The sequence below is a fragment of the Ursus maritimus genome, unplaced genomic scaffold (genome assembly GCF_017311325.1).
Source record: "Ursus maritimus isolate PB19 unplaced genomic scaffold, ASM1731132v1 scaffold_23, whole genome shotgun sequence".
In the NCBI taxonomy this organism is placed as follows: domain Eukaryota; kingdom Metazoa; phylum Chordata; class Mammalia; order Carnivora; family Ursidae; genus Ursus; species Ursus maritimus.
This window is the reverse complement of record NW_024424786.1, coordinates 37,180,935-37,197,657: the sequence shown is the minus strand read 5'-3', so window position 1 is coordinate 37,197,657 and position 16,723 is coordinate 37,180,935. Positions and strand designations below refer to the sequence as shown.

The following is a 16,723-nucleotide window of genomic DNA, read 5'->3' as shown; positions in this document are numbered from 1 at the left end:
CTTTGAGATGACCAGTAACTGAATCTCTGTCTCCCTTCCTTTTTGTTGTTCTCATTCCAGTCATTGAAACCACAAGTACTTAATGGAATGCTTACAAAATAAGCAAAAACTCCCACCCTGGTAGAGCTGACCTGGTGTTCCCGGTCTGCAGAATCACAGTTCCTCCACAGTTTCCGTTCTGTTCTTAATGCCGTGCACAGAGGAAGCTGCCAGTCCTCATCACTGGACCCCTGTCTGGTTTCATGCTTTCCTTGCATTATCTTCTGTCTGTAATGTGCTTGATGTAGCTTGGAAAAGCATTGTGCAAGGACCCAGCCCCTGACAACAATCCCTGAGCCGGGCATTGCTCACATTTGGTGAATGAAGGGGATAGTTCTTGATGGCAGCGTAATTTAAAATACATATATAAATACACTCTATCTATAGATGTGTTAGATACACGTTACATATATGTGTATACACATCTGATTATAGATTTAAAATAATTCAGACTTAGAAATGTGCAGTGGTAATTAATAAAAGTCCTCTATATAAGGACCACCACCAAGACCACCTTCTACAATTTAGTGTCTACCCTTCAGATTTTTTTTTTCTGTGCATATGATAACATACATATATATATATATATAAAATTTTTGTTCTTTTTACAAAAGTGGAATACTGTTTTTGCAACTTTTTAGAAATTAATATATTCTGGACATCTGTCAATATATAATACCTAACATTTATTGAGCCCTTACTGTGTGCCTGGCACTGTGCTAAGCGCTTTACGTGGATTACTTTGTTTACCTACAGATTTATCGTGTGCTTCTTAACAACTATGTAGTATTTTGTAAAACCAACGCCCCATAATTTATATAGCACCCGACTGAAGGAACTTTAAGTTGTGTCTAATTTTTTGATAAAATAATGCTGAAACGTAACACTATTAAGCATACATACTCATGAACAGAAGTAGAACATTCTTAGAATTGCTGGGTCAAAAAGTATGCACCTTGTTTATTATAATGGATATTATCAGATCGCCCTCAGACCACCCTGCCTCAGTTTGTACATCCACTAGCAACATCTGAGAACTTCTGTCTGATTGCAGACTGTCGGAATTTAGGTGCCGTCGGCTTTTCTACTTGCCACTTAGGCCTCATCCGTCTTACCATGGTTCTGTGGGACAACTAGTTACTCTTGCTTTGTGTCCTCCTGAATTCTCCTTTTGGTCCAGTTAGTTTACTGCCTCTGCTCATCCTTGGCCTTTCCCATCCGTCCCCCGTCAGGGGATTACAGTGACGCGATTGAGACGCTGCTCACAGCCATTGCTGTTATCAAACAGTCCCGGGTCGCCAATGATGAGCGTTGCCGTGTCCTCATCTCCTCTCTTAAGGACTGTCTTCATGGTATTGAAGCCAAGTCCTACAGTGTGGGTGCCAGCGGGAGCTCGTCCAGGTGAGTTGTTGGTTGCTTCAGTGGCCTACCAGCCCCGAGCAGCACTCTTCCAGGGATTGGCAGGGGGAGGAAGAGAGCCCAGGGGATCTGGCAAGGCCCTGGCTGGAAGAGCAGGCCTAGCCCTGATTTCTTTAAGGGGAAGGAATTAATCAAGCATCTGCATTAACAAATGTAATGTCTGCAATCCGTGTTGGGTGAGGCAATGGGCTATTTAGGAATAAAGATAGACTGGTGTAGTTAAGAACATGGGCTTTGAAGCCATATGTGCTTGGATTTGAATCCCAATTCTGTTTCTAAGTACTTCTATGGCTTTGAGTGTAGCAGTCGCTCAGTTTTCTAAGCCTTATTTTTCTCATTTTTAAAAAAGGGACAATAGTTGTAATTCTCTTATAGATCTGTTGTAGAGATTAGGTGAGATAAGCATGTAAAGCTCCTAGCACTGTGCCTGATACATTAGTAAGATCTCAACACATTTGACTGTTACTATTTTTCCAAAAAAGACTAGTCCTCAAAGAGCTAACATTCTCAGACATCGGGCCCATAATAGAAAAGTGGTTCAAACAATACTGGAAGACACCAAAAACACAACACTCTGGGAAGGCATGTGGTAGGTCCTCTGAGTGAGGCTGAAGGATCTTTCTAATAGGAAAAGACATCGGTCCCGAGAGAGGTCACCTAGCCGGTCCCGGGAGAGCAGCAGGAGGCATCGGGACCTGCTTCATAATGAAGATCGGCATGATGACTATTTCCAAGAAAGGAACCGGGAGCACGAGAGACACCGGGATAGAGAACGGGACCGGCACCACTGAGAAAGGTGGGACGAAGCCCCACGCCCGGCTGTGGGTGATCTTTTATAAAAGAAAAAATACCGATCGTGAAGATTCTGCTCTCTCTTTTTAAAGTGAAGAAAGGGAAAGGGAGGACTTTTGACTGAGGTCACAGAAAATTGAGGAGGGCAGATTTCCTGCTCTTCCTGCTCATTTGGAGAAGTCTCGCCCTGACACGAACCTGAGATTGAGCTGGTTTTGTTTTTGTCTTGTCTGCCTTGACTTGGTATCTGAGAGCAGCGTGGCATCTGGGCTGAGAGCACAGTGTCTGCAGGCCGTATTACTTTGTTCCTCAGTTTCCTCATTTGTAAATGAGGACAGTAAAAGCAGCTGTCCAGCTGAATTCAGTGAGACAGTCCGTCCAGAGCATTTAGCACTCATGGTACTCGTCACATACCAAGTTCTCAGTAGACAGTAGCCAACTATATTTTCACCCCATCAAACTTTCAGGATTCTTTTCAGGAAATTGACTAAGACAAAAAAGTAAGACCATTGCCTACTTGTTTTTGAGGTGCAACATTGATGATTTTAAGAATTAATATCTATTAAAAGGATTTTGAAACTCAGGATACTTTAGGAGAAAGCTGATCTGAAAAAAAAAGCCATATTTAATAATGTAGAGACTGTGTGGGGGGTACATCGATGGAGGGCTGTGTTTGTTTTGGGAACAAAAAACTTACAGTGATTATTTGGTTTGGGTTTTTTTGTTTGTTTTTTGTTTTCCAAAACAAAAGCAGAAGAGTTGTGAGGAGAACTGTATTTATGGAGAAGTTGAGTTAGGCTTGGCTGGATCCAGGGGCCCCAGCTGTGTCCTCAGGACTTAAGCCCTCCGTATCCCTCAGCTCTGCTTTTTCTCTGTCTTCATCCTTAGGCCTCAGCGGTTGGGGTAGGGGAGGGGTGGGAGAAGGCGACAGCAGCCCCATCGTTACATCCCACCAATTTAGCTATCCCAACTGAAAGAAAGCTTCCAGCAAAGATTGTTTCTAGTATAGGAGTAAGCAAGAGTGGTTTTGATTCTGTTTCTCTGGAGACCTTTAGAAGTAGTCTGGACTCTGGCTAGGATGATTTGTTTATGGTTCCTGGAAGCTACTGCATTACCTAGATGACTTTCGGGTCTCTTCTTGACTTTGGTTTCACATCAGGTGTGTTATGATGTCCTCCTTTTTTGTTTTTTAGTGTGCCGGTTTGGTTGGTCTGAAGTAATGGTAACTGAACAAGAGAGTGAGGATTAGGAATGGCTCTTGGCTGTGTCTTTGGGGTGGCTAGATGGGTGACTGGATGAGGATGGGAAAAGAGACCCTCCCACTGCCTAGGAATGCCTATAGTTCACCAGCAGTAGCTGGACCGTAAACAGTCGGAAAGTGCAGTATTTGGCCTACTGACGGCCTACTAACAAGAAAGGAGTTCTGTTATATTTGGCTACTGCTCTCTACTTTGTTTGACATTATCTGCCATTAATATAAGCAGTTATAGCTGGAAATTTCTTTTGTCTTCTTCAGGATGCGAATGAGTGGGAAAATGAAAAGTTAACTAACATTTTTTTACCTGCTTCCCTTCTCTGTTCTTAAACCATTCATTTATTTAACAAAATTTCAGAGTGCTTGACGTCACTGAAATCTAAGATAATCATATAAAATCAACAGTTAGGCTGTGGGTTCTAGATACTTCTTTCTAGATTTTGCAACAGGTTGAGTTTGGGGAGGTACCCATATATCTCAGGACTCTAGGGGAGGTGGAACTCACAAATAGCTTTGGCCTCATTTGGCCTCAGAGTGGGCAGGAGGGTGGGCGTTAGGGTAGACCTTGTTCTGTCCCATGCCTTCTGTGGCAGTCACAGCATCTCCCTGCTCTTGTTTGAGCTAGCACAGTTGCTAGTGTTGCTGTGGGTCAGTGCCACCCCTTCCCTAATCCTGCTCCTCATAGTGTGGGTCCTTCAGAGTGGAAAAGACTAGAAGAGTGACCAGGGAGGTACTTGTCCATGCAGAGCATGAATTACAGTCTCTGGAGCCACATTCCCTTCAGCAATTAGAACATAACAACTGCAGGGGCACCTGGGTGGCGCAGTCGTTAAGCGTCTGCCTTCGGCTCAGGGCGTGATCCCAGCGTTCTGGGATCGAGCCCCACATCAGGCTCCTCTGCTGGGAGCCTACTTCTTCCTCTCCCACTCCCCCTACTTGTGTTCCCTCTCTCACTGGCTGTCTCTCTGTCAAATAAATAAAATCTTAAAAACAAAAACCAAAAAACCATACAACTGCATGTCACCGTTCCTGGTGGCTTCGCCTCTAACAGCCTTCTGACAGAGAAATTGTGAGATCCACTGATAATTAGTATTTTGGGAATTGAACATCTGAACCTGAAACATTAGCTGTCATTTTGCTTCATTTCTTCCACCTAGAAAATGGGCCTGTTTTTCCATTATGAGGGTGATGCAGTTTGGATAACTCTGAAGAACCTATAACCCAGTAGTTCCCAGAAAACCGTCATTTGGCTGGTGTGGGCCTATGACAGGAGGAGGATCTGAGACAGGTTTTCCAGGTCCCCATTTTTGATCCCTTAGATATGTTGGTTATTCTACCCAAATAACTAGTCCAAAAGAATCGAATCAGCCATCCCAAAAATGTTGGTTTCTCACATCCTCATCTTAAGGACTCCGCATTCTGTCTGCAGTCACCAAGTCGTGAAGTAGGAGGTCTCATTTTGGGGAGATGGTACGTGGGCCTGTTTAGCTGAACTGTGTGAGTTCTGTGTACGACACGTTTCAGTTAGAATATACTAGTGTTCATACTGTATGGACAGTGTTCCCTGAGAGCCAAAAGGTGTGTGCCGTCTAGAGGCAGCAATACAAACAGCAAGCTTTTCTGTCCGTTCTTCCTCATGGTGGGCACCACCACGGGCACAAAGTCTCATCGGCCACTTTGGCTTCTGCCTGCATCCAAACATCACCACCCTGTGTAACCACAGGCTCTAAGAATTGGGTGCTGTAGTTGACTTTTTTTAATGCACTAGTTATCCTTTGTTGTTTTGTTTTGAGTGGACAGTTCCCGAATTACATCTCTTTCGGAGTATATGTGTGTATGCTTTGGAATTTGAGGATATCCTTAGGTAACGCGCAGCTTTGGCTTCAACTTGTAGTTCTCAGCTCTTATTTGAGGATATTATCCTACTTAAGATATAGTCATTCTCACCTCATTCCTTTCCTCGTGGTCCAGTGAAAACTAAACATTCTGTTCAATTTTGATCCAGTGCAAAGATTCAGAAACCCAAATGGTGTGAAGTGGAGAGGCACTGAGAGCTTCAATTTTCCCTCATAGAAAACGAGACAAACGGCTGCCAGCCCAGGTCTTTAGAGACGCCACTGGAAGGCAGAGCCTCTGTAACAGATTCTGAGGATCCCCAGCTTTCTGAAATCGTGCCATTTCAGAATGTTGAAGCATCGGGCAGCTTGTGGATGTGGTTTTTTCTTGGATAGCTCCTCCGGGTTACAGAAGAGCGTACATAAAGAGTGAGCATTTGTGTGTAGGCTATGTTGTGGGTTTGGCCATTAGTAGAAGTCCTAAGCCTGAATTTAATCTTCCTTTTTCCTGTTAGCTATTAATTCTATTTTATGCGGTCAGGTTGACCAGGCTGCTGCCCTGCTTAGTGATGCTGCAATACTGGAAAAGGGCTGGGCGTACTAGGGACTTTAAGTTGGTAGAGATGGGGTGAGTGGCTTAACAGTGCCTTACTGTTCAGCAGAAGTTCTTAATTGTGCTTTTAGGTTTCTTGAACGGTGACTGCTGATTCTTTCATTTCCGTGCTTGCTTTCTTTCGGGCCTGGCCAGATAACTCTTGCTTGGTATTAGGCTGTTTCTTGGTCCCTCACACAAAGCTGTTGTCTGGGGAAAGACTTAAGATCCCTTGAGTTTTAGTACACGGTGGAACATCCCCAGCTCTTTGTGTGTGTGCGCGCACACATACTCGTAAGGACACTGTTTGGAATCTGTTTTAAACAGGGTTTCTTGAACAGAAAAATTTAGGAGTTTCCTGTGTAAGTACCTGCTCCCTGCTAGGGCCTCTTGGGTATTTGGGGGTTACTGGGTTTGGTTATGTGCACACTTGTTTTCTTACCATTGTACCTCCCATTTCCAGATTTTTACCCCTCCCCTTAAGGTAAGCTCTGACTTGCTCAGAATAGATTTTCTGAGATGGTACTTCAGCTCCCCATATTTCCTTACCGCAACTCTTTTTGGATTGTTGTAGTTTCCATACTTTCCAGCCAAAGTCTCCTTTTCAGTCAGACTGCTTTGAGACTTTGTTTCATCGTCTGTTTCCCCCTAACCTTAAAGTGAGATATCACTGCTTTTTTCTCTCTACTCACTGTAGCTCCTGCAGTCATTCCCTCACTACGCACAGTGCCAGACACCCCCAGACAATCCTGCTTTCTTTCCTTCACTTTCCCAGGCTTGCATTCTGTCTGTGTATATACCCTTCTTCATACATTGTAACTTTAGACAATGCCAGTGTAATTAGTGTAAGCCCGTCAATCAGAAGGTAACCTCTAACGTGTGTTTTCTTTTTCTTCTGATGTTTTCATTGCAGGAGTCTGGTTGGAAGCAAATGTTTTTTTAATGGACTTGCATCTCCTCACCTTGATCAGGACTAAAGGACGGAGGCCACTCCACCCCTCCCCCTTCCTCCAAACCCCTAACCCCCTTCAGACACCCAGGGAATACCCTCTGCCCTACAGGATTGAAGATTGCCTGGCAGCCCTCCCCATCCCACACCTCCTGTTTGTCAGGGGAAGGAACCTAAAGACTTTGTGTGGTTGGGAGGGGTGGCAGACAGGAAGAAAACATGTCCAGGCCCCTGGTCTCCATAGAGAATGGTGCTTTGTCCAAGGAAACGTAGGAGTTTCTGATTCTCCAGGAGCAGTTCAGTGGTGAGGTTGATGGGAAGACTTTCTTCCCAAAGAAAATGGATCCTCCGTGCAGGATCTAGGAGAGTGACTGGGTGTGCCAAAATATGCCCAGGGTCCTGCCCTCAGCACTAGGTTTGATGGGGCCAAGAGGGTCCAAACCCCTTGCTAACATACCACTTCTTTGTTTAACTCCTTTACCTTCCCAGCCCTTTGAGGAGGGACCCTGAGAACAGAAATTCCCTTATGAGAAGCTTCTCCTGTTCTTGCTTTTCCCTCTTACATATTGACGGTTCGTTTCCCTGACCCCCCCCCCCAGAGGGCTGAACCTTTCTACTTCCCTGCTGCTCAGCCACCTCAGTGGACTTGCCCCTCCTAGGCAGAGAAGGCCCATGAGGTTGCTGCTGGGGAGCCTGGCAGAGCCAGTTACCACCCTCCGCTGCTTCGTGCTTGGTTGCCTCTTGCAATAACCAGCTGTACTAGGTGTTCCCTTCCCTGGGGCTTTTCCATTTCACACACGGAGCCCCTCCCCCAAGAAGGCTGCTTCCTTGTTTTAGAGGAGGCTACTGCCCTTGGGAGACGGGGACGTCGGACCTCAGCAATGAAGAACCCTTGTGAACTACCAGGAGGGGATGGGGAACGAGGCAGGTTGGGCAGGCTGTGGCCTACTTCCATAGAGGCTTTTCTTTTTTTCAAGCTCGATGTGAGCATGGGCTTGCATCCCCCAGGTACATACTTTTACTTACTGTGGGAGAACCTGGCACTAGTAGGCAGGTGAAGTCACAGATTTGGTGTCTTTCCACCTTTTGACTATTGATGTATTAATAGTTCCCCTCGCTCTATGTGGAGGTGCTTCCCTCCTCTGATGAGGAGCGAGGAGGAAGTGGAGCCTGACTCACATGAGCTCAGCTCAGAGTTCTAAGGACCACCACTCTGGGGGCCATTTTCTACACAGGCAAATGGAATTGCTTTTCCCATAACATCCAAGTTGTGTGGTTGCTGTTGACAGCGGCGGCAGCAACAGGGTCGTGCGGTACCCGTGGGGCGATGGCTGCTGCTTCTGCATGCATGTATAGGGCGTGTGACATCTAGCAGGAGAAGAGACGTGGCATGTGAGACGAGACGTGGCATTGAGACGTAGGGTCACTGGAGACCCTTCTGGCTCAGAGGGGAGAGACTGAGTTGGACTGAACCCTTCCTCTGTTCCCTGCACGTTTCAGACATAGCCCTCAGTCAGTGAGTGAGGGGTCCCCCCAGGGTTGGAGAGGCACATTCCCTTGGGACAGAGGCTACACGTTTGTAGCTTTTTTTTCCCCTGTCCCCAACCCCATCCCCACCTCCACTTCAGAACATGGCCCCCCGCCCAGCTGGCCAAGTGTTAAGTGATGTGCTTATCCTCGAGAGCAGCTCCGGGTGTCTTTTTAAAATGTAGAGAAAACCGAGTAAGGTGACAGTTTAAGGAAAAAAATATATAGAATACCAGAAAAGCCGTTTACCCGGAGAATTTTTTCTCCCCATTTTTGTTTTGTTTTTACTCAATGACACAAATTTTAGTTTTATTTCCTGATAGCAAAAGGAAAAAAACCCAGCCCTCAAAAAGGCCAAGGCCCCGTCCCCCTGTTGTCGGTGATTGTTTGTCTTTCTGATAGGTTGAAAATTGTGTAATAAACTTGATGACGCTGTCAATCTTTTATACTGCATTGTATTTTTTTCCTTTTGTAACAAAATATTTTTAAATAATAAATGGGGTGTGAGCTGTTTTATGGATTCTGCATTGAATAGCTTTGTTGAGGTGTCTGGGACATGGGCTGGGGCTGATGTGTAGAGCCTGTGGGATGTCACTGAGCCCCGAGTTCGGAGCTGGAATCACAGGGCGGGCATGTGGTGGCCTGCAGGACGCTAGGGGGCTTCTAGTGCAGATCTCTGGAAGTGCCCCTTGAGGGGTTAGCTTGCTTCCTTAGCCATCTGAACTAAGGGAAGAAAAATTCCAAGTTGTCCTTTGTCCTTCAAGGTTCCTAAGATTCACTCTCCGAGTAAATGTCCTCCCCTTACAGTTCAGGTCTAATGTTCTCAAGGTCAGGAAGGGAAGACTCCTCTGCTCGGAGTCTGGAAGTCTACTTGCCAGTGCCTCCTCCCACGGTCTGCGGACAGCAGCATCACCTCACTGAGCTGAGCAGTAGCTATTCTGCCTTTCACACAGTGGGGTTTTAAGAATCCGAGAGAGCAAATATGAACATGTTTTGGAAACTGGATTGCTGTCTAAACATCGGGAAGTACAGATTAGAAAGTTTAGCAGAGTGTTGTGGGTGAGCTCCTTGGAATTCCAGAAAGCTTCTGGCTTTTCAAAAAGCCAGGTAAACCAAGAGGAGATTTACATGTATAAAAAGATGAACCAGAGACCAGGTGATACGTAATGTGTATTGGGACCTGCAAAGGCAAGATCAGCATAAAAACAAGCAACCTTCCGGGGGAGGGAGAGCCCCAGGAGCTCTCTGACCATGCACGGCATGAGTGAAATAGGAGTGGGCTCTTAAGGCAAGTTCCGTGGTCCCCTGCATCTCGGTTATGTGCTATGCTTGCTAAGTAAAATGCCTGTTCTTGGGCTGCATCCACTTCTACGTGAGGTCTAGAAAAATACTTTCTATGTCCCAGATGACTTGCATGTAAACTAAAGCGTGAGGACTGGTAGTTTAGAGAAGTCAACACATTTCTTCATCAAAGCACTACCATGGTGGAACAGAAAGGGAATGATCTTTGGGTTACTCTTGGTTCAAATCCCAACTCTCACTTTTTAAGCTAAATGCCCTCAGACACAAAGTAACTTAACATTCGAGTTGATTTTCTTCTGCCTCAAAGGATCAAGGCGTGGATTAAATCTACTCTGCCAGGCACGGGATGACTATTAGTCTCATATACATTGTTGTCGTGGTATGCAGCCAGAAACCCGAATCTGTGTGTCTCAAGTGCTTCCTGAACTGGGCCAGACCTCAGCCTCCAGAGATGGCCACTGCAGTCACTTGACAAGTTCTAGCCATGAGTGTGCACATCTGAGCAGGTCTCTACCGGCCCGTGTGACCAAGGCCTACACCTTCACTCAGCTCCTCTCCACTGTTGCAGAAAGTTGATCCTTCAGGTCTAGGTGGGCGGTAAAGTGACTTTCCTTGGCATTCGAGTATAGCGTCTGCCCCCATGAACCCTGAAAGACTGGCTATGCTCATTCCCATTCCCTGCTGCCTCAGTTTCTGTTGATGACATTCTGTTCTGGTGTGACTACACCCGCGCGTGTGGCTCCGGCAAGCACCAGGAAGAATGAACATCTGGAGCCATCCACAGGAAGCACGATGCATTAAGCTCCCGGAGAACCATGAAGTACATGAGAGGACTTCCTGCTCTAATCCTATCCCCATTTCCAACTTCTCATTCTCCTCAGGTGGTACCTGTTGAGGAGTGGAATTTACTTGATCTAGACTGAGACTCCTAAGGCAAGATTTCTAGATCCAACTGTTAGTAACCAGTTGTGTGATGCTTGGCTGTTCCTTTCTCATCTCTAAGCCTGCAAAGTGGGGAATTAGATTCCTTTCTAAGGTCCCTTTTAGTTATAAACCACCTCTAAACGTCCAACTGAGCCTTTCATTCATTTATCTGTGTTGCCAGGAGAGTGACCTTAACCACTGAACCTCCAAAAGAAAGAGGGAGGCCGTGGAGAACGAGTCCTGTCTAGCTTGATGCCAGCAACTTCTTCACAGCTAGAGAAAGCAACAGCATGAGCAGCAGAAAGTCAGGGAATTAGTGGGGGTTGTGACTGAAATATCAAGGAGGTTCCAAGTGGATTTCTGTTACCGTTTCATGGTGGATTAGGCCTGTCTACTACAGTTTTTGGATAGACTCCAAAGGCAACCAGGAGGCAAGGACACAGAAGGGGTAGGAAACAAGAAAAATGATCAGTGCTTTGGACAGTGGGGACCTGCACAGGATGAGAACGAGCTCGATCACAGGAAATAAGCAGAATTAAAAGCCAGCATGGAAATGCTTAAAGACCAATTAACAAGAGCAGATATTCTCGAATTCATCTGACAGCAGAGGGGCTATATGGCTCAAGGTTTTCTAAAGTGGATTCTGTCATGGCTCCTGGTGGATTCTTGAGGGGAAAGAAAAAAAGCCCCTACTGAGTAAGATGAGAAAGTTTTAAAGACGGTTACTTGGAAAAGGGAATGATATACTCATGTAGGGCAACATTTCTGCAGCTTAAAAAAAAAGAAAAGAAAAAAGAAAAATATGTATCCTTTTACGTTAACTTGAAATTTTAAAATAAACGACCAAAAAATACTGGCAAGTTTTGAATATGCTTCTTCCAAGTACTCATGCCTCACTCTGGAAAGAAGCTGACAATTATCTGTAAGAGGAATGAGAGACAAGATGCTGGCTTTGGGGCAGAGGTGAAGAATATAAGCCATCTTTCACAGGATGACAGGCCTGAAGAAGATACAGAAGTCGGCAGTGCCTTTAGGCATGAATTTAGGCTAGAGCTGGGGGAAGAAAATCATCACTGCCTTTGTGTCCACACAGGATCGCTAAGCACAGCCTGAGAACAAACCGCTGGGATGGTCCCTACCTTCCCTTGGAGTGGATGAAGTTCCAGGGACAGGTGCCACAGGAAAAGGCTGCAACTCCCATGACAGAAAATACACGTTTATTATAAAATAATGTTTCATGATGAGAATAGAAAAATAACACTATGAGCCGCTAAAAAGGTTCTGGAGCCCAGTCTCTGAGGAACGAGGTGAGAGGCTTGTGCGTCACCCTGGGAGCAGACGGCCCTGAGGCTCTCTGTGCTCGTGTGCTGGGGGGCACAGCACATGCAGGAGTATGTGGCTCCGGTCCTGCTGGAAGCGCAAGGAGCCTACGTGGTCCACGCAAGATGCTCTGGCCACGAGGATCAAGGAGAACTGGAGCTCAGCAGGGAGCTGGTTCGGAGAAGGGCCAGGATGGGACAGCCTTGCCCCTCCCTACACTGGAGTGTAGAACAGTCTCTTGGGCTAATGGTCCTGGTTTAGAAGATGATGCCCAGTGGCCTCATGCTCAATTTGCTGCCCAAATGTCTGTGTTGAGGAAAAGCTGCAACCCTTCCCAGGACAACTTGACCCACCAACTCTCACTGGTGTAGCCAAAGACCAGAAGAATCTGTGGTCTCAGCCCACAAGGGCTGCTGGCTGAAATGTCTGTACTTCAAATCCTGTCCACACTGATGGCAGAAAAAGAGAAAGAAAGAAAATGTTAAAAGACCAGTGAACAAGAGGAGTTGGCCTGAACTGTTGCATATTCCAAGCCTCTTGGCACCAAAGAACAAGAATGTCTTCTGTGAGTAACTGTCTACCCTGAATAGGAAAAGCAATCCCATAGGCACCCCTTTTCCCCTTGAAAGACCTTCAGATCCCTCAGGCTTCAGAAGAACAATGAATCCCTCCCTAGGATGAGATGGGAACCCAACCCTCAGGTGACAGGAAATGGTCCCTCAGCAGCGGTACCTGGAGAAAGCAGTCAGGGTGAGCACCTCAAGCAGCAGCTCCGAACCACAGAAGAAGAGCAAGATGCCGTTCATGATGGCTTCCAGGCGGAGCACGTAGGTCTGCAGCAGCAGGTAATAGGAGGCCATCATGGCAGATGGGAAGGTCAAGGCCACGCTAATACCAAGTGGCATCTTTCGTTGGCAGAGGTTTCCCTTTGTACCTGTCAGACACAGCCCACGGGGTCACCTCTAAGTGGCCTGCTTTCCCTGGGCTCAGAGAAAAGGTTGGGGGGACAGGATGGGATGGACTGGCAAGGCAGAGAAAAATGATCCTGAATGCAGATGGGCAGATTTGTAAATGGGGCCCCACTGGGCTAAACGTGAGGGCTTTGGAGGTGCCACAGGATGGAGTCATTCACTCCAAAGGTCCTGCTTCAAGTGTGGCTCCCACTCAAGGGACAGTGACTTCTTTACTTGGGGGAAATATCTTTTTAATTACCATATATAATCACTGAAAGTTTTTCAACCAATATAAATACAGAAAATAATTTTAGAAAATACGGAAACTCAAAGGCCCCATGACTCCCCACTAGAGATAGCCATTATTACAGCACGATGTGTATTGCTTCAGATTTGTTTATGTGTGTATACTTACATATTACTAGTTATTATTATAAAAACAGAATCATACTCTACATACTGTTTTCAACTTATTTTTCCCCATTTAATGTAAGTTAGACATCTTTCCACAGATAACTATCTTATTCTTTTTTTAATGGCTATGAATGATTTCATTGAAGCAAATACATAATTTAACTAATCCTGTATTGACGGATGTTTAAGTTGTTTCCCTTTTTTTTTTTTTTTTTAAGATTTTATTTATTTATTTGGGAGAGAGAGAGCATGAGCAGCGGGAGGGGCAGAGGGAGAGGGAGAAGCAGACTCCCCACTGAGCAGGGAGCCTGACATGGGGCTCGATCCCAGGACCGTGAGATCATGACCTGACCTGAAGTCAGACACTTAACCAACTGAGCTGAGCCACCCAGATGTCCCTCTAACTTTTTTTTTTTTAAGATTTTACTTTTTAAAGTAATCTCTACACCCAACGTAGGGCTTGGATTTATTTACAGCCCAGAGATCAAGAGTTGCATGCTCCACGACGGAGCCAGCCAGGGGCCCCTCTAATGTTTTGATGTTACAAAATACGTGGCTATAAGCTTTCTCCTATAGGTACCTTCACGTATCTGTGGAAGTGTTTGTTTTTTTCAACCAGCTTTAGATGTGTAATTATCAGGACTAAGAATATGAATTTCAGGGGTGCCTGGGTGACTCAGTCATTTGACTGTATGACTCTTGATTTCGGCTCAGGTTATGATCTCAGAGTTGTGAGATCGAGCCCTGCATCAGGCTCTATGCTCCATGGGGAGTCTGCTTGAGATTCTCTTCCTCTCCCTCTGTCCCTTAACCCCACTCATGCCCTCTCTCTCTTAAATAAATAAATAAATAAATAAATAAATAAAATCTTAAGGAAAAAAAAAAGAATACAAATTTTACATGGCAAAACTATTAGCAAAACAGTTGTTCTAATTTATATTCCCAAACAGTGTGGGAATAGAGACCTGGTCCTCACACCCATTCCAATACTGGGTATTTGGAAATCTGTTTAATCTGATGGATGAAATAGTTACTATGTTGCTTCAATTGCTTTTTATTAATGAGTTTGGGCACTTTATCATGATTACTGATCCTCTGTAATTATTCTTATGTGAACAGTCTATTAGTGTCCCTTACCGATTTTTAAAAATTAGGTAATCTTTTATGATGGTGACTCATGTAAGCCTTCTTTATCCTTTGTTACATGTGTTGCAAAAACTATTTCTTCTCAGCTTGTGTTTTAACACTGTTTTCTGGGATGAGATATTCTAACTAATAAGGAATTTGCTCTGCATCTTTGAGGATAAAAAACTTATCCTGGGGGTGCCTGAGTGGCTCAGTTGGTTACGCATCTGCCTTCGGCTCAGGTCATGATCTCAGGGTCCTGAGAATCGAGCCCAGCATCAGGCTCCCTGCTAAGCGGGAGCCTGCTTCTCTCTCTCCCTCTGCTGCTCCCTCTGCTTGTGTTCTCTCTCTCTCTCCCTCTCTTGCTCCGTCAAATAAAATCTCAAACAAAACAAAACAAACAAACAAAAACAACTTGTCCTAAAGAAATCCCTGTTCAGAGAGTGGAGAGGACCTTAGTGCTAACTTATGTGACATATACCGCTCTGAACATAGAGTTACAGTCAGATCTATTCTCCCAAGCAAGCCAGTGAGAGGAACCAGGCTCTCGTAACACTTAGGATATTAGGAAGAAACTACTTAAATCTCATGCTACTGCCCACTTCTGGCCCTACAGAGCAACAAACAAGTAAAGCTTGACCCAAAATATGAAGCAGCTTGAAACTTGAGAGAGGGAGTAATGGGACATTCCACCAGATCCGGTCTCTTATTGTGAGACTAGGTTATGTACTTGTTAATCAAGTTACAGATAGCAGTCTGTCTGAGAAGGAATGGAAAATACTCTCTGGATAACACTCACCGAAAAACAGTCGAATTACTTCAATTCCAAGGTAAAGGAGAAGCATCACCACATCCAGTACTAGGTTGGCTGTTGGATATGGTAGCAGGAGAGCTGCTGACACAAAAGCCAGAGTTTGCAAACATGTAAAGGCACCCACAAGAACTCCCCCACACCTGGGGATAGAGAGGGCATGCGTCTTATCAACTTTCCATGAACTAGTTAGTGAGATGTGGGCCAGGTCTGTTAACCTGCTGCAGGACACGTTCACTCACAGTGTGACTGTGTCTGTTGGAGGCAGGTTCACTATTAGGGGATTTCATCCCTAACTTCAAGTCTGAGGCCGCCACTCTCCAAAATGATTGGATCTAATGAGTACACTGGCCACTGAATAGCTTCTGAGGGTCACCAATGAGCTTAAAGTGCAGCTTAGCAAAGAGGTGGCGAGGGAGAGTAAGGACAGAGAAGCCCACATTTTCCAAACTGAGGAAATTCTTGCTGAGGGGCTTCCTAGTGAATCATTCTCAATGAAACCATATGATGAAGAAGTGAAGAGGAGCTACAGAGAAGGATGAAAAATAAGAAGGCTCCTGATGGGAGTTGGCTCTGGGCTGAAGTGGGGAAGGGATGTTGGGGCAAGGGTAGTCAAGCCTCAGGCCTTACCTTTATACAGAAATATGAAGAGTTCCAGCAGGAAATAGGTAGCATAATACCACCCGTTGAGAAAGAACAGGATTTCCAGGGGGGTGGAGGACAGCCGTTTACCTGAAAAGATGAGCACAAATAAGAGAGATGGGCGGGACGGCACCTCAATCTCTGTTTTTTGAATGGTTCTGTGCCTAACTTGAAGAAAACACGAGGTCGCAGCTAGTGGGAAACTCCACTTGGGGTACTTCTTACTGCTGATAATGAAAGGGTGTGTGTGTGTGTGTGCGTGTGCGCGCGCGTGTGTGTAGGGGGCTTCCTTCAATCTCCTCCTTCCCCCGGAATCACCGTCAAACCCGACTCTTATCTTGGGGGTGAAAGTCAAGGCCGCTCTAAGATCTAACCCCGTCACTATTTGGGCAATTGGGGCGCAAAGGCCAGCACTGGCCTGTTCGAGGTCACACAGCAAATTCGTAACTGAGCCGGCCTAGAATAGGCCCAGCCCAGGATCTGGGGGTTTCTGAGACCTGCACCTCGAGACCTTCAGGCACTCGGGATGGGGTCGCTGCGAAACCCCACTCTAGACAGGTGAGGAGCGAGGTCCCTAACACCCGAGAATGAAGAGTTTAGGTGGAGCTCTAACGGGGGAGACAGGGACACTGAAGGCATCAGGACCAGAGACTCACACACCTCCGGAATCTCACCTCGCGGCGCCATCTTCAGTCCCCATGGAAACTGCGTACGCCGCTACAGCCGCTCCCAGAGCAGCGAGGCGCGGCCGGAAGCGGGGGATGGAGCGACCCCGGCTTCTGGCCCCTCTGTCCGCCCGCGGCACTCTATGGTTTCGAGGGCCC

General features: G+C 46.0%; 2 protein-coding genes across 14 annotated transcripts in view; one reads left to right on the top strand and one right to left on the bottom strand.

The window, feature by feature from the left end:
- The window catches only part of CPSF7 (cleavage and polyadenylation specific factor 7), a 22,729-nt gene extending 13,882 nt beyond the window's left edge, over positions 1 to 8,847 (top strand). For all 9 annotated transcript variants that reach the window (XM_040639194.1, XM_040639189.1, XM_040639190.1 and 6 more), the window contains 3 exons: positions 1,272 to 1,440; positions 2,087 to 2,254; positions 6,846 to 8,847. In XM_040639194.1, coding sequence (XP_040495128.1) covers positions 1,272 to 1,440; positions 2,087 to 2,249 — 332 coding nt within the window. In that variant the 3' untranslated portion in view covers positions 2,250 to 2,254; positions 6,846 to 8,847. The remainder of the gene's footprint in view (positions 1 to 1,271; positions 1,441 to 2,086; positions 2,255 to 6,845) is intronic.
- Positions 8,848 to 16,723, bottom strand: TMEM216 (transmembrane protein 216). Of its 5 annotated transcripts, none has more exons than XM_040639198.1 (5): positions 16,574 to 16,723; positions 15,888 to 15,989; positions 15,246 to 15,341; positions 12,687 to 12,888; positions 8,848 to 9,131 (listed from the first exon to the last, which is right to left on the bottom strand). In XM_040639198.1, exons 1-5 carry the CDS (start codon positions 16,584 to 16,586, stop codon positions 9,119 to 9,121), a joined length of 426 nt encoding a protein of 141 aa, XP_040495132.1. In that variant the 5' UTR covers positions 16,587 to 16,723; the 3' UTR covers positions 8,848 to 9,118. The 5 variants fall into 5 exon arrangements, with proteins under 5 accessions (XP_040495132.1, XP_008705707.1, XP_040495131.1 ...); XM_008707485.2 differs by lacking the exon at positions 8,848 to 9,131 and adding an exon at positions 11,838 to 12,403 and having other exon boundaries at positions 15,246 to 15,338; positions 16,574 to 16,719; XM_040639197.1 differs by lacking the exon at positions 8,848 to 9,131 and adding an exon at positions 11,838 to 12,403 and having other exon boundaries at positions 16,574 to 16,718.

What these genes read in the sequence shown, in the direction of transcription:
- TMEM216 (XM_040639197.1), bottom strand. An exon ending in CTTCATATTTCTGTATAAAG is followed by an intron (nt 15,342 to 15,887) that starts GTAAGGCCTGAG and finishes CTTTTGTGTCAG; the next exon opens with CAGCTCTCCTGCTACCATAT. An exon ending in AGTAATTCGACTGTTTTTCG is followed by an intron (nt 12,889 to 15,245) that starts GTGAGTGTTATC and finishes TGTGTCTGACAG; the next exon opens with GTACAAAGGGAAACCTCTGC.